Source organism: Centropristis striata, chromosome 10 (genome assembly GCF_030273125.1).
Source record: "Centropristis striata isolate RG_2023a ecotype Rhode Island chromosome 10, C.striata_1.0, whole genome shotgun sequence".
NCBI lineage: Eukaryota > Metazoa > Chordata > Actinopteri > Perciformes > Serranidae > Centropristis > Centropristis striata.
This window is the reverse complement of record NC_081526.1, coordinates 32,529,064-32,546,996: the sequence shown is the minus strand read 5'-3', so window position 1 is coordinate 32,546,996 and position 17,933 is coordinate 32,529,064. Positions and strand designations below refer to the sequence as shown.

Sequence of the window (17,933 nt, the reverse complement as noted above, 5' to 3'; positions counted from 1 at the left end):
GTTGAACCAACTGCTTACCAGCACCAGCCCAGCAGAAGAACCAAGTTAGGGTTGTTTTAAAAAATGGGTGTCAGCGATCTGAGGACAGTTTGTGGGCCCAACAACCAAAACAACGATTTCAAAGAGGCCTAAAGGTTCTGAAGAGCTGATGGGGAGTGCAGATGTGTGGTGATTTTGTGTGGGTTTGTCACTACTTGCAACCTCTTCACATCACACATTGCCATTTGATCTGTTCTTGGTATAAAAATATTGATTAGTGCAGCTTTAAAGTTTTTATTTGGCTTATTCAGTTAGAGGTCAAAGCCAAGAGTCTCTTTGTTGTGATGAACACAGGATTATACCTTTATCCCTAAGTTGTATTCAGATTCAGGATTCAGTTTGACAGAATGGGACCTAGTAGCATGTTGATGTCTTCCTTTTCTCCACCTCTGCCTTGCTCAGGTATGTGCAGTATTTCAGCGGCCTGCTCTCCGGACACATCAAGATCAACAACAAACCCCTGTTCCTTCACCACGTCATCATGCATGGCATCCCCAACTTTGAGTCCAAAGGAGGTGCGTATAACTCTCACGCATCAGCATTTTCACACACATTATTTATTTAAACCAACTTTTTCCAAAATTGTGTTCCAGGTTGTCGTCCTTTTCTCAAGATCTACCAGGCCATGCAGCCCGTGTACACATCTGGGATCTAGTAAGTCTTAAAACATACTCACACTCAAATGCTTTTACAAGATTCCAGGGATAGCAAGCTCGTAATGGCTCAATAATAAAAACCCTGATTTTCCTTTATAGCCTCTCCCTTTACTCCCCTGCCCCCCAATATACACATACACCATCACTCTTGCCAGTTTACACTCCGTGCTTGCTTCACATTATTGTATTTAGCTTGCCTCCCCAGCTGCAGGCTCTTGTTTCCCTACTTTAGATCCCGCAATCATTTCTGATGTTATTTGTGTGACTGGAGAGCCAATGAAACAGGCAGACAGGCATCTATGTGGACGCCTGCAGGGTTTTCCTGTCAGAGGACCCCACAGGTTCCCAGGGCCAGACAGGAAATAATGGATTCTATGATTTTGTGTTGTTGTTTTGGGAAGAGGAGAGGTTAGAGGAGAATAATAGGAGAGCTGCGCTGAGCTCAGATTGGTAATGCAGGCATACAGGCTACATTTACACCACAAGCCTTACAGTTAAAATGTACACTAGGAACTAGAAAAGTCTTCAGCATTAAATAAAAACTTTGTCGATTTTCAACCGGCTCTGTGTCACTGCAGTGTGGGCTGTGGGGATTATATGCAAAAGAATGGCACTCAGACTTTTGCAGCATGTACTGCACGCAATGCAGTAACACAAAGCCGGTTAAAATAAGCAAAGTTTCTCTTGAAATGGTGCTTAAAGCATGCATACACGCTACATTTACACCACAAACGTTACAGTTTAAATGTACACTAAGAACTACAAAAAGTATTTGGCATTAAATCACATTTTCTGTCGTATTTCAACCGGCTCAAGTGTTACAGTCTAAATGTACTAAACCCATTTTTTTAATTTTAATGAGTAAGCAGCACAAAGTAGCTAATATTTTCAAACCAAGTTTTCTCAACAAAAATGTTTTTTCATGAACAACTACAAAAGTCTTCGGCATTAAATGAAAACTGTCGATTTTCAACCAGCTCTGTGTCACTGCAGTGACACTACAGTGCGGGCTGTGGGACTGTATGCAAAAGAATGACAATTAGACTTTTTCCGCCGGGTGAGCTTACAACTCTAGGCACTGCAGCATGTACGGCCCGCAATGCATTAACACAGAGCCGGTTGAAAATCAGCAAAGTTTCCCTTGGAGTGGTGCTTAAAGCCGGCAACTTTTGGCTACTTTGGCTACTTTTGGCAGCACAAGCATTTTATTACCTTTTTGAAGTTTTTATGACTACTGTGTTAGCTAATAAATGTTAATTCATATATCCGATCAACATTGAGCAACATTAGCATTGATTTGGAGTGGTATTTTCGTCAGTCTGATGACCCTCTTCTTTTAGCTCAGTTTTTTTCACCACCCACTCCTGAGTTAAATTTCTGGCTGCTACATGCCCCATGTTCACCAGCATGTCACCAACTTTGTCAGTCTGACATTTCATGCTGCCCAGGAAGCGGAGAGCAGGATTAATAAGAGTGTTTTTGCTGCACATGGCTGCTGGTTGCAACTGAAAATGTGGAGCAGAATTCGTGGGCCAGGAAACCAAAACAATGAGATGAAGGATTCTAAAATGATCCATTCTTTGTGCTTTTGTACTACAACCAATACCTTTTACATTACACATATTTATTCAATCTAATGTTACTGTAAAACTATTTCTTAGTACAGCGTTAAACTCCCTGATCCTTATGTTCCGACTGTATTAAATGCTCCCAGTCTTTGCCTTTTGTCCCTCTTTTTAACTGTGGAGCTGTTATGAAGTGTTTTAAAGTTATAGTAAAGCCTGCTGGTTGAAGTTTAACAGTTTCTTCTATGTCCTTTCTTACAATAGTGTAAATACTGTAAACACATTCACAGCATGCACCATAACTAAGTGTGACACAATCAGTGCACATAAACTTCCAGACTGTCAGCCGCTTAAAGCCCCAGATCACATTCCTCTCCCACTCTCTCTCACATGCTCTCCATTAGCACTCTCCACCCTTTGATCCCGCTCTCCATGTTAGACAATCATGTAGACACTAATACCCAAAATTAGCCCAGAGCTGCACCCAGGTTACGCTCCTCGATGGCCACTGTTAGAGCAAATAAGGGATTGTAAGTAGACGTTGTAGATCATGTGCACATGGTTATACCCAGATAAGCAACATCAAAAAGAAAACTGATGCAGTAGATGTTGGATTGGACTGTGATAATGTAGAAGACTGGATTATTATCTCACCTTTTTTTCTTTTGCAGCAATGTTCAGGGTGACAGCCAGACGAGCATCTGCATCACCATTGAACCTGGTCTTCTTCTGAAAGGGGACATCTTGGTAAGAATGGGCAAGATCTTAGTGTGATAACTTTTTAAGTAGCTGTTAAAACTGGAACTGGGAATGCTGGAGAACTTTTTTTTCCCTCATGTGACTGGGTTAACGCTGTGTGAATCCAATAACAAAGAAGGTTTATTGGCTTACTTTTTCCAGTGTGTTACCAACTGCCAGAAAGAAAGAAAAATAAATATCATAGTATGAGAACGGCTGGAGTGTTGTACAGAGGATGCACTGATTTTTATTGTATTTTGAGGGATTCCAGTTCGTTTTTCCAATGTGACGTTGGCTGTATGCACTGACTGCATGTGCTGCAGCAGTTTATGATGTCCATTCATAGAAGAAATAGGCCCATAAAACGTTGGGGGAAGACAGTTGGACTGAGTCCTATACCTCACTTTATAGACCCTCATTAGCACACAATATGTTAGCTGGAAACTATGACGTCAAAGTGGCAATGTACTCCACTGTACTTCCTCTCCAACAGTGCCTGGGATACATAGGGTCAGTGGTGGAAAAAGTATTCAGATCTCTTACTTCAGTAAAAGTACTAATACCACACTGTGAAATTACTCCACTACAAGTAAAAGTCCTGCATTCAAACTTACTGAAGTAAAGTACAAAAGTATCAGCATCAAAATGTACTTACAGTATCAAAAGTAAAAGTACTCATTATGCAGAATGGAGCCACTCAGATTGTTTTATATATTCCAGATATATTATTGGATTTTCTCAAGACAGGGCTCATATTAACTACTTAATATACTGTTTAATTAAAAAAATGTCTAATCATTTTAAACTGATCTTGTTTTTTATGCTAAATCTCGACCTGAAAAGTGACTAAAGCTGTCAGCTAAATGTACTGGAGTAAAAAGTACAATATTTGCCTCAAAATTTAGCGGAGTAGAAGTATAAAGTTACATAAAATGGAAATATTCAAGTAAAGTACACATACCTCAAAGTACAGTACTTGAGTAAATGTACTTAGTTACAATCCACCAGTGCATAGGGTCCTATTTAAACATGACATAATCATTTAAAAGTGACTGATTTTCTATTCTTTGTGAGAGACATTTTCACATTTTGGAGATTTGTATTAAATAATTCTTGCAGTTTTAAAATGAAAATAAAGTAACACCTGTGGCTTATTTAGCATTGAGTTCAAGCTTAAGAACTGCACACATCAGCAAAGTTTCTGCATCTGCTGTCATTCAGGCCATAATGTTATCCATGAGATGTCCTCGGGCCTCATAATTTCAGCGTGGAGAATTTTAAAGCAGCACTTACTGTATGCTCCAGGCCCCCCTCAGAACTGCGCTCATATCTCATCCTTTATTTAAGACGAACTAATGGATTCTGCTGAATGCATCACGGGACTGATCCGCAGCCGCCGATGCTCGTTATTATTCAGATAACACGGAGAATGTGAGCTGTGGCCTCATGGCCAAATGGGAGAGACATTAGTCAGCTTGAAGTGTGCTCCTGCATTTCAAACGGCACTGGTATGTGTTTGTGGAAATGAGCTGTGGATAATATGACTGCCAGAAAATGACTAATTACTGAATGGTTAGATTAAAAAGAGATAATCACAGAGGAAAATCTGAATACACATGATCCAACTTTCTTCTTTTTACTTCTCTCATTGGCCAGTGTTGGCTGTTTTAATTCCAAGTTAAGTTTCAAATGAACAAAAAAGTTAACTGCAAAGGAATATCTCAACATTCTGGAAAGTGATCTTATTTGCTTTCTAGCCAAATTGATTAGACGTTCAATACCACACACACTGTAGGGTCATGTGAAGCTATATTTAAGTTAGGGTGCTAAGCTGTTTGGTCTGTTTTGGTTTGGGGTGTTGTAAAAACTTTGGTCCAGACCAAACAACTAAAAACCTCATCCCAAAATTCCACTGGGTCTACCAAACTATAGCTGTGAAAGCACCTCCTGTTATGTTAGTTTCTCAGGAACAGCAATAATGTTTGTGGCTCAGTTTGACCTGGGGCATGTTTAATTATCCAAAAGTATCAGAAACTAAAAAAAATCCCAATAAACATTGTTTATATTTCATTAATAACTCCATTACCAACCATTTTAATCAATATTTAGTGCAATGGTGTTCTTTAACTCTAACAGATCAGGTTCAATGAGGATAATTCACTCGTTTTTTTCATTAAAAAAATGCATGTTAAAACTTTTTTTTCTATGTACATTGGAAAGACCTACATATAAAATACAACGATTTTACATGAAGTTTTTAATTTTTTTTCTTTTTATTAAAAAAATACTTTTTTACATTTCTTTCTTTTGATTTTCAAACTTTGAAATGGGTCAATTTGACCCGCAACACAACAGGAGAGTTAGGTCCCCCCTCATACTAGAAGGAAAACACTTTACTGCTCTCCATTAACTTAGTCTTGAAGGTGCTGCCCTGTCAATTCCATCTGCTAACAAAAAAAAAAGCTGCTATAACTACATTTATATAAGCTCCCGGACACAAAAACTGAGCCTTTAATAACTTAAGTATTCAGGCATAAAGACCTGACATTTAGTAGGCCTATGCACAAGCGATTTTATCACTAAAATATCAAAATGTCAGTTTTAGGCTAACTATATTTCTGTCAATTTAGCTAAAGCATTTTTACAGTACTTGTGTTTTAGTAGAATGTAGTTATATCAGAAAGCTTGTGCTCACAAGTGCTTGCTCACACATAGCTAGACTCTGGTAGACATAGAATGCTAAAATAATCCTTTGACATGCTTCAATCTAATCTTTTTAGTTAGCTAAAGTAATTTTATTAGCATTTCAGCCATTGGTTGCCTATGGTGGCGTCAACTGACTGTTTTCCGAATATTTGGTTTGAATTTAACAAAAAGGAGATATAATGTGCTACTTAGTGAACATTAGGAGTACTGATAGGTGTTTTTTGACAAAGCCAGGCTCGCTGTTTTTTCCAGTCTTTATCCTAAGCTAAGCTAAGCTAACCAACTGCTGGCAAGCTTCATTTTAAGAATAGTATCAATCTTCTGACCAAACTCTCAGTAAGAAGTCAAATAAGCCTGTTTGACAAAGTGGCAAACTATTCCTTTAACATTATGAATAATTTATCTACACAGGAGGGTGGAAAGTACCATGGTTAGCTTTAAGCCTGTGCGTGAAAATGAAAATGTGTTAGGGCTTTAAATGTAACATGTAAGCTTAAAATTAATGTTTTCCTTCGACTTTTTTTATTCCAAAACTTGGCTCGACAGCATTGTTTCCCTCGTGAGACGCACCCTTCAGTGGGAGGTTTGCCATATCCTAGAGAGCTGCGCTAAGCCACGGGATATTTTACTTCTTGGGTGGATTTGGGAACCTTATATGTTTTGGTCTTATATGGCCTCACAAGTAGAAAATAGGTTTGTGAAAAACAAGTCTCACCTTCCTCAAAATCGCATTTTAATTTGAGCTTTTTAACTGCTGCTGATTTCCTGCAATTACCATTCCTCTTGGTGTTATGGTAAATTCTTTATGTCCGTTTTTTTTATATTTACAACTGTAGTTATGAGCTGCAAGTTGTTTGGGTTGGGGGATATTCCTCCTTGTAAAAAACTAACAGGTCCAGGCTGAAACAGCAGGAGGGAGAGGGAGGATTTTCCTGTCTAGGGTTTTTAGTGCTGCTCCTTAAGCCGTTTGTGATGCAGTTTGGACAATAATACATGTGGAGAGGCCATAGATTACGAGGGATACATTACGAGGGATATATTTATATATATAAGTCTAAAAAATCTTTTTGTAGCTCTGAGCCAGTGTAGAGAAAGAACAGGCATTGAATCAAACTGGCATGTCTCTGGCTCGTGTTTCACAAACATCACTTGATATTGTGTTCGGCTCATAGTGATTTGATTTTCCCAGTTTATTTTTGCTGAAAACTATTTTTTTTCTTATCAGTGTAGACACACTGTATAAATAAGTCACTTCCTGAAATGGTTATTTATTTGATATTAAGTGTACCTGTGGAGCTGAAAAGGAAATTGTCCAACCCCATTAAAGTGACCTGTTGAGTTCTGTTGGCTCCGCTTGATGCAACGCTGCTGCTGCTGGACACTGTTGTTTGAATTTCCTCTCATGGTTTTCTTCCCTGCAGCTCAAGTGCTACCACAAGCGTTACCGTAGCCCGTGCCGTGACGTGATATTCAGGGTGCAGTTCCACACCTGCGCTGTACACGACCTGGGGATCGTGTTCGGGAAAGATGAGCTTGATGAGACATTCAAAGGTAAGACATTTCCTCTTTAAAAGTTCTACAGAGATGGATCAAAGAGATGGCATCAAACATGACAATGGAAAAAATAACATACATTATTAGACGGAAACAACATGTTTTTGATAACATCTGGAGACCTTTTATGAGTTTTATAAGACATGATGCTAATGTTGGTAACTTGCTTCAGCAGGAGGCTCTGAGGGAGTAGAATGTTTATTTGGTGATGATGCTTTGAGAGACACCCTTGAAATCTGTCAGTGTTAAAACTATTTTCAGTATTTGTCTATATAACTAAATTTAAATGTGTATATATATATATGTTTTGTTGTTGTTTTTTCTTTATTTTTATGTATGTATGTTTTTTATTTTTTTATTTGCTTTTATTTATTGTTTTTATTTATTTCTTTTTATTAAATTTTAATTACATCTTTTTTTTTTTTATAGGTTTACCATGTTTTTCTTATACTTATTTGGTGAGGGGAAGAGGGGATGGGAGGGAGAATAGGGAGAAAAAGTTTGCTTTGTTGCATGTAATAATGTATTGTTTGACTAGCTGTAATCTGCAAACAAAAATCTAATACTAATCTAACACGTGTTTAAAAAAAAAAAAGTTGTAGAGACCATTTCAAGCCCACTGGTAGGTTTGGGGGTTTCCAAGGTTAATCTGTTTGCTGCTGTAATAATTGATTATGTACAATTAACAATTTAATTATTTTTCGAAATAACTTTTTTGTATGTTCTGTGTGCAGATGAAAGGTTTCCAGAATACGGAAAAGTGGAGTTTATTTTCTCCTTTGGACCAGAGAAAATACATGGTAAGGATCAAAGAATCATCCCTGAAAGTCTGAACTAAACTTTGAACCAAAGTTTCAGCAGAGGCCCCACGATACGATTTTATTCCGATACTTGAATCCTGATACGATATTATTGCAATGTTAGGCATTTTATGATATGGTGAGATTGAGTGAGATTGAGATTTAACTGTTTAACTGCATTTTGTGTCCACAAAATTAAATTCAATCAATAATTGTTTTGTCAAATCAAAGAAAATTCTCAGTCTATTCATCTCACTTCAGTCTTTTTATTTCTCCACAATGAGAGTCAAACCCACAGACTGACCAACAAAGTATTCAGTCAAACTGAACTGAACTGATATCAAACATGTATGGACGACAACAACTGCAGCATTTTGTCAAACTTTCACAAACAACAACCTTCAATGCTCTGAATTTTTCGAATGAAACAAAAAAAAGCCGAACTTTCCATCATTATTTCAACTTCCCTACACAATATCTGACGCACATGGTGCCTATAGATTCCTTAGATCTTCTAGATTCATAAGATACCAGTATCTCCAGTATATTCCTAAAAGTGAGCAAAAAATGGTCAAAATATTGATGGCCGTCGGACCGCTGAATATCGAAACTTGGCGGCCATGAATCAATAAAATATTGCCACGCAGAATATCGCGATACTATGCTGTATAATTTTTTCCCCTCCTCTAGCAGTTATGCAAATGCACTAACTGCACATAAACCCTTATGTGCACCTTAGCCAGTATGTCAACATGATGTCCTGCACCACTGTAGTTCAAATGTACTTTTTGTTGTTAAAGTTTAATCAATTAACAAAAAAACCCTCAAAAACTCTCACTCAAATCTGTTCTAAATCAAATAGAGGGATCAAAATGAAAAGGATAATAATCATGAATGTGATCTGTTTATCTCTCTATTGATTTAAAGACATTCACATGTTGTGCTCTGTCTCTTCGTACTTTGGGTCAAGGTGTTGAGCAGCTGGAGAACGGGCCGAGTGTCTCGGTGGACTACAACACACAGGATCCTCTCATCCGCTGGGACTCCTACGAAAACTTCAACCAGACTGCTGAGGACGCCACAGACGGTACGTGCAGCTGATTATAGATTGTGTTTTGTGTTAATCTCTACAGATTCTGTCCTGCATACTTCACTGGGTACAAATGAGGAGCAGTGTAAGATCAAATGTCTTAATGATTTGTCTTTCACTTGTGACTTATGAAGTAGAAGTACTAGGCAGCGACTTGTTCCCCTTGTTGCACATACAGCACAATTCAAAATCAATACATACACAGTATGTGCAGTCCAGATTCTGAAAAAGTTGGGACATTGCTTAAACAATAACAAAACAGAGTGCAATCATTTTCTAACCAATTTGGACACAAAGACAATTCATTTATTGTTCAAACTGATAAATTATTGTTCATTGTAAATGTGCACTCATTCAGAATTTGTGGAAACACTTTCCACATTAAGATTTGCACTGCTAACAATCTGGATGGTCCTTCTGCTATTTAGCCTGGTAGACAGGATGTCCATGACTTACAAAGACACTTTCAAATGTGGTCTCGTCAGACCACTTTGTGTCAGTGCATCTCAGACAGTGGTGAAAGAAGTATTCAGATCACTTACTTCAGTAAAAGTACTAATACCACACTGTGAAATTACTCCACTACAAGTAAAAGTCCTGCATTCAAAACTTACTGAAGTAAAAGTACAAAAGTATCAGCATCAAAATGTACTTAAAGTATCAAAAGTGAAAGTACAGAATGGACCCACTCAGATTGTTTTATATATTCTAAATATATTATTGGATTATTAAAAATTACAATATTTGCCTCTAAATGTAGTGGGGCAGAAGTATAAAGTTACATAAAATGGAATACTCAAGTAAAGTACAGGCGTTTCTGGATGTTGTTGATATGATGATGGCTTTTGCTTTGCATGGTAGGGTCATGGCTTGAATTTGTACATAGCAACAAACTGTGTTTAACATTTTCCAAAGTGTGCCCAAAAATACAATCATGTTGGTTTTTATTGTAGTGCCACCTGAAGGGTCAGGGGTTTCTCCGGAATATCTGAATCTTTAGATGAAAATTACGTCCCTAAGTTTCTTGCAATTGTGCTTTAAGAAACTGTTGGAGTATTTCCCTACACAGTTTTTCACAGTGTTGAACCTCTGTCCTTGCTTGTGAACAACTGAGCCTCTTAAAGATGCCCCTATTATCTGTTTACCTGTGGAATTTTACAAACAGGTATTTTTTAAAGTTTCCACAACTTTCTCACAATTTTGTTCCCCGTGCCCCAACTTTTTTTTTTAAATGTGTTTCTGGCAGCAAATTCAGAATCATCATATATTCAATGTTGATCAATTTTCAAGTAAATATGAGTTAAAAGTAATGTACAAATATCACATGTTTATGCTCTCACAGTGTCCCAACATTTTTGGAATAAGGGGTTGTATGTTGTGTCAGAAAGCAGAGCTCCCTTCGGCCCGCCTCCTGTGTGTTATAAAGTTAACAAGTTGTTCATGGCATGTTTACAGCCATGGACCACATGGGCCCTTTAAACTAATGTGCAATAAGTTCCCCACAACTTGTCTTTCTAACTTATTTTAAGTAAGTAAATTATCACATTCTTGTAACTGCATGTGACCCATTATAGCACTTACATTACTTGGAACAGGTTTGTCAATTTTAAGCAAATAACAAGCAGCACAAGCATTAGCTGTTTGGATTCTTGGGTCTTCAAGTGTATTTTTAGTTGCATACTTTGAGTGAACTCTTTGGTGAAAGGTCACTTTACATGAATGTTATGTAAACTGTACATGTGAAGGTGATGTGCTTTAATGTAGTTGACAGGGAACTGCTAGTCTATTTAAGTACACACACACACACACGCACACGCACACACACACACACACACACACACACACACACACACACACACACACACACACAAGCTGACCCCTGTAACAAGGCTGCTTTTGTTTTGACACAGAGGAAAGATTCTGTCTTGTCTTGATGGAGTGTAAAGACTCTTTCACACTTTAGTCTTTAAAACTCCCACGCAGCAGGGTCAAACTGAAGTTACATTTAAGTTCAAACCAGTGTTGGAGTACAGGGGAGCTATTGTGTGTCCAAGTGTAAATGCTTAACCTGTTCAGAACCAAATTATGTTCCAAACACATCCACAAAAATGCATCAAAATTAGTTATTTTAGATTTTTTATTTATTTTTTATAATATAGTTTCTTATTGGATTATGGAAAATCTGGTGAGAAAATGGCAATAAAGAAACCTTTTTCCAACAAAAACAAATAAAAAGTGATGCTTCAAAACACATCGCAGACATACTTTGTGTTATATTAACAAAATTTAGAATTTAAAAATTGCTGAGATAGTATGTGTACAAAATGTAAAGGAAGCATTATAATCTGATTTTAACATTAGGAAATCAAATCAGAATAAATCTAAATTTCTGTCTTAATTTCCTTTTCTTCACTTTTTTCCCATTAGAGTGGACAGATTTATTTCCAAAATAACAACAAAAATAAAAATAAAAATAAAAATAAAAATAAAAATAAAAATAATAATAATAATAATAAAGTCCAAAATAATGCAATTTAATAATATTTTGACTTGTGTAAGTAATAGAGTATCCCACAATTGTGAACTTTAACAAAATAAAATAATAGATTAAAATATTCCTCCTTCCCTCATGGCTCTACTGCAGTCCACTTAAGACGATGTGGAGCACTTTGATTGACAATTAGGCATTTAGACACATTTGGGTGAGGTGAGGTGACAGTAATCATAGATCTAGATGTCCTAGCAAAGGTATGTTCATTGGAATGGACAGGTGATCTGAACGGGGTAATCTGGATTATTAAGTGAATTTATATTCATCACACAGTTACGTATCACACAATACAGAATATCTTCATAGGAGAAAAACTGTACAGTTGAGTTTATTTTCAGTGTTTTGTCAACCCAAATCAGCATCAGCGTGTTTTCATGCTGTCTTAGATGTAAATAGTAAATCATGTTTTGAAAGGGAGGAGAGGCATCGGTATCACTGAATTCATTTGTGGTGAAATGATGACCGCGGAGAAGCCGAAGGCCCCGTGGGACACGAGCGCAGTGCGAGACATTCCTGGGTGGAGCCACAGGCATGGACCGGGCCTTCCTGTTGAGGGAGCGGTGGTCACTCTGTGACCAAAGTGCTACTTTCTCTGCCACCCAAAAAAGGAAGCTCCGCTACGCCCTGAGTGATAGCAGCCAGTCTGAGTCTGGACTTCCACACTATTGCCACTGCTGGATTGCTTTTTAACCACTGCAATAACATTTCTACTGTTGCTGCCAGATAAAAAAACAAAACAGATTTAAACCAGGGGATTTATTGTGATCTGGTGAAAACACACATATATCTTTGGTTATTTTAGTTTAGTTTGTCAGTACAAATTAAGTGATAAAAACAAAAGTATAGAACAAACAGCATACGTATTACCCCAAAGGGCTTCATAATACTAGGCATATATGTTCCTTAAAGTTTTACGCAGGTTTATGCAGAATATTGTCATTACAAACAGTAAATGATTGAATCAGAAACAAACATATTAACACAAATACTGAGCACATTAACTACGGCACAGGTGTTTTTTTTCCCTATTTATCTTAAATACTGACAGTGATTGATTTTGCAGTCTCATTATATCAGCTCATGCAGGTGTTAAGTTAGTCCAGCACCTGCAAATTATCATTGTGCAAAAATAGTTACTGTAATTTAGAATCAAACCTGATAAATGGGTTGGCCGTTATTCGCCTGTAAAAGCTTTATCAGTGACATTTCACTATCTGCGTACATTTATCCAGTATACACTGATGCAGGCAGGAAAAAAATTCTGGAACAAAGTTTGTCCAGCATCTCTCAAAAATGTCAACCCTATAGTGTCATTCAACATGGGACAAGAACTTGGAGTCCCTGTGGTGAAATACGGCTGGTGTTAAGAAAGCAAGTTCCATTAGAAACACCTAGGAAAATGATTTTTTTTTTATTTAAACTTTACACCAGGGGTCTATTCTAAACAGACACTGTGGGGGTCAGACTTTCAAATAAAGAAAAAATAATATACTTATGCCCAGTCAGCCTATCATTGTTTGATATTTTCACTTTCGTACTAAATTCATGCTGTTTTTATTAGCCTATATCAGTGTCAACAGATTCCTAAAAAACATGGGGAAACCAGAATAACGGTGATAACTTGATGCTAAAATGCTGTCAGACTTCCACCAAGGAGGCAGTTCACTAAGTAATGATCGTTTAAAACTGTGTGTCAATGTAAATATGCCAGAAAGCTATTTTTTCTGCTCACATTTTCTGAATTCATGAGGCTATTATTCTGCGGGCCGGGCTGAGAGCTTTGGCTTGCCATATGTGGTCCACGGGCCGCCAGTTGATGATCGCTGCTTTAGACAAAAAATAATACATATCTATGTATACTTTTATTTAGTTTTCAAACAACAATAATAGAGTAGACAGCATTGGTATTATACAGTACAATAATATGTCCCTAGATTGATAACAAGTGAGTTTCCAACCAAACAATACATTTAAATTTAAAAAAGGAAAGGAAAGGGAAAAAAATGAAATAAAAGAGCAGGATAGGCACCACAGCAGCATATTTGCCTCATCACGATAGATAGATACATCCAAAGGTAAAAAATAATGGTACCATGACTTTTTAAAGTTCTCATTTTCATTATTAACTCTGGCTAAAATGTGCTCATAAGACACTACAACAGGGATGCTTGCTGGATATTTGATGTCCTTGTTTCCCCCTCTGGGTGTTTTTATTGGTCTCTCAGATAGCCAAAGGTCAGAGGTTACTTGGCTACTTTCTATCGCCGCCCATAAAGTGTCTCGGCGGCAGCTTGAAATAGGCCTCGCCAAAATAGAATAGGTGTAAGTCTCCTCTCATTCTGTTTCAGTGGAGGTGAGCTTGTGTGTGTGTGTGTGTGTCTAATTCCAGCCTGCTTCATCTTGCTTTCTGTCATATGATTTTGATACTGCGGTCCAGGCTCAATTTGACTTTGATGCCATCACACACACACATATAGACATGAGCAGAATGGCATGATAACGTCAAGAGAGCACACACACACACAAACACACACAATCACAAGCTCTTATTTAGCCACTGGGGACTCTGAGTTCTCAATAAGTATTAAAACATAAGTAGGCTTTTGTGCCGTCAGTACAGTGATACACTCTGCATGTTAAATGGGCTGCGTTTGCACATAGCATTTTAAAGAAACGGTTAAAAATGTCCCCCCCCGTCAGAGAAACAAGACACAAAGGGTTTCCAGGAAACTGGAGTGTTTCCACTGTCATTTGGCTTTACACTTGTTAGCGCTGAAAAGGCACTTAGTGGCTTTCAGAGGCGAGAGGGAGAACAGAAGAGGATGTATATCTTCACAAGTGTTAGTTAGAAACAAAAAAGAATTGTTGTTGTCGGGTTTGCAGTTTGTCAGGGTTGCAGTTGCTTTTCTGGGGAAGGCTACTTACAACCGTTTTCTCCCTCTTTGCTTATCAAGGCATTGCATAAAGCTTGAAATTATAGGGCCAATGTTTTGTTGGGATCAACATTGGGCAAGTGCTGTCTGTGTGGTTGTTGGTTTCCAAAGATTGATGTTGACTTTCATTGTGTTTATTTGGTAAAAACAGATACAGCTGCTGTGGGTGAGTTTCAGCACTGGGATTTTTGTCGCGCCCGCACCTTGCATGAACACAACCAGAAAATATTCAAAGCATCACAATTACCCAATTGTAGTCACTTTAACTTTTACACACAGTTGAACTTCCAGAGTAGAAAAGTGAAGCCAGTCCAGCAGTGTCTTAAACCTGCATTCTTTCGAATGACCAGCAGGGGGCGATTTTACGAGGTGCAAAGAGAAAATTGTATGGAAGTCTAGAAGAAAATAAGTCTACTTCTTACTTAATTTATTGCTTCAGTAAACATTTTCACAATGAGTTTATGGTCTTAATCACCAGTTGCAAGTCTTCTTCAATACAGCATGATGCTTATTTTGTATATTATTGTCCCATTTAGAGTAAAATAGGCAATAAATCAGGGTAAACTTTAGGGCATGGCTATTTAGTGATTGACAAGTACCACTATGGTAACCACCTTGGTGTCCTGAGGAGATATTAGTGAAAACAAATCTCCATCCACATGTCGTGAGGTCCAGACTGCCACCGCCTGCAATGATGTGAAAAGACAATAAAGAATGGGTGACGCGTCTCCACTTCCTCCCACTGTACAATATTGAAACCTTGATATAGCTGCTGCCATTTAGCCCTCACAGTCTGCTCCACCAATCGCAAAGAAATTGCAGCCATCAATCATGACATTTACATCAAAATCTAATTAAAACTGAACCTATCAGAAACACTGAAGAAACATCAATGTGATAACAACTACATAAAATAACAGAAACCAGTTAAATTTTATTAAATTTTATTTGCATCGCTGAAAATCCCAAATTTGCCTTAAAGGGCTTTCCAGACTGTAAAGTCAGTGTTTAGTGTTAGTGTTTTTGTCTCTTCACTGACACGGAGGGGCGTGATTTATAAGCTATACTGCAGCCAGCCACCAGGGGGCGATCACGATGTTTTGGCCTCACTAATAGGGAGATGTTGTGTCGTCCTTCTTTATATACATTCTATGGTCAGCCTGTTTCTTGTTGTTAGAACCTTTTGATTTTGAGCTGAGCTGCCCTCTCGTGGAAACTTTACACTTTACTTAACATCCATGACATCGTAAAGGACACATGGAAGTATGTGGGCAGTGGCGGTTACGTATCTATTTATGTACGTAGAGGGAGCATAAATGAGGCTTTACTTCAACAGAAATCAAGTCAGAGAAAGGAACAGATGGAGAAGAATCTCAAAGCTCAAGCTCTGAAGTGTTGTGACAGTGAAGACTGAAGCATATTTCTGTCAGCGGATATTGATAGATATTTGGGGAATGAAAGATTCTTGTTTTTGTTTACCATTCTTTGCCAGCGATTGACTCAGCTGACAACCCCAAAGCATTTCTGGCATATTGGCACCAGAGGGGAGAGGAAAGAGAGACAGATTCCACACGGCTGAGAAACAAAAATATGAGGGAGATATTTTTAAATGCATTTTTCCAATATATTATATTTCCAATCGCAACTCCAGTAATTAAGCTGTCATTTTGAGATATATTAATTACATCAAACTATTATTTTTTGGACTTTATATTCAAATATAAACTTTGATGTGTTTTGTGCAGTACTTCTTCATTAAAAAAGGACTTGGCTTTGGAAAACCCACAACTAAAATAGCAAAGTTTTGGCATGTCTAAATCTCATTTCCCCTCTGATTCTGAGCAGAGTTTATTCATTTGGTCAAAACTTGAAGCAATCTTAATCTGGCATTTAAGTCTCTCGTCTGAGGAGTCGGAGGAGTTAAAGGCAGACTGTGAAGCTCTTTTGTGCACACACTCACAAGAGGAGGAGTGACAGAGAATGTCAGAGTGGGTCTGTGCATGCTGCTGCACAGACACACACACTTTCTAAGGGGTTATATGGTGCATTTCCAGCATTGTCCAGCATTTCTTCAGTGTCCCTTCAGCATGAGGCTGCTGACGCCTTTTTTCAAGCTTTGATATCTGTTGAAGAGTTCAGCCGTCAACCTGAGTCCAGCTTGTCCTCTGCTCGGAGAGAAAAGTTGTCACAAACTCAGCAGCTGACGTCTTTGACAACATGTGAGTAAGACTCTCAGTACTGTAGAGCAAACCATGATTTTCTCTTGATCTGGGAACGCATTTCATTACTTATTGACATTAGGTTGTTTATTATCCCAACACTTGGCCACGTTGTGTTTTATATGTTAATCTTTTTTTCACTGGTTCAACCATGTTCACATGGAAAGTTATCCTGTGAGGTTTAATCGTTTCAAATGCTTTGATCTAATGCTGAGAAATCGTTGCGACAGAAATAATGGCCAAAACTACAAAGATAATCTATCAGGAACATTAACATTCTACTTAATAAGTTAATTGCTGAGAACAGGGAATGTGGCGAGAGTTGTTAATGGCCATAAACAAAAGCGGGCAGATGATCATACAAGTGTTCCCCACGTCAGCCAAACATCTTTTGGAGAAATGCAACAAATACAAACTGTTAAATTATGACACAATCTTTAATTTTGCTGACTGACTTCCTCGTTCAACTGTGGTCAAGTTCATAGCAGTATAGCAGTGTTCACAGCAATTAACGACCAAAACTACAAAAATAGGACCCCAGTAATATATCTGCATTGTCATTAAAGTTGCTATTGTTAGCCTGTACACCAGGCCAATCTGCAGATTGAGAGATCATGTTTTATTTGCTCTGGCAGATGCATTTGGTCACTCTCCTGTCGAGACACATATACACCCAGAGTGGCCTCCAATGGGGCAAACAAAAATGTTTATCTCATATAAGGCGGGCTTGATAGGATGACTGAGGTCCAGGGTAACTCAAGAAACTCCAATCAAGCTGTCAGTCGAGGCAGCGCTGATCAAATATGATTAAGAGTCTCGCCTCAGATGTTTTAAGTAGCACATTTTAGCAACCATTTAGCGGTAATTTGAGAAAGTTCAAGACTCTGCCACCTTGTTTTTCCAAAGGATCCAGGCTAGACTAACAACAGCGCCACATAATCCTGCATTGCAAAAGTCTCTAAACGCAGAATCTCAGTTCCGGTATAGGTCTAGTTTGAAAAGTTTCCAATGCATTTTTGAAGACATTGCCAGGTTTATTGTGTGTCTAACTGAACACACTCCTGCATGGTGTCATTGCTGCA

The 17,933-nt window shown here is 38.0% G+C and overlaps 1 protein-coding gene across 2 annotated transcripts in view; it reads left to right on the top strand.

Annotated features, from left to right (window-relative positions):
- Nucleotides 1-17,933, top strand: part of tns1b (tensin 1b) — a 196,481-nt gene that overhangs the window by 135,616 nt on the left and 42,932 nt on the right. The window contains exons 12-17 of one of the 2 annotated variants that reach the window (XM_059342440.1): nt 442-554; nt 633-693; nt 2,932-3,007; nt 7,126-7,255; nt 7,993-8,058; nt 9,029-9,145. In XM_059342440.1, coding sequence (XP_059198423.1) covers nt 442-554; nt 633-693; nt 2,932-3,007; nt 7,126-7,255; nt 7,993-8,058; nt 9,029-9,145 — 563 coding nt within the window. Of the gene's footprint in view, nt 1-441; nt 555-632; nt 694-2,931; nt 3,008-7,125; nt 7,256-7,992; nt 8,061-9,024; nt 9,146-17,933 lie in introns of both variants that reach the window. The other variant, XM_059342441.1, reaches the window with a different exon arrangement.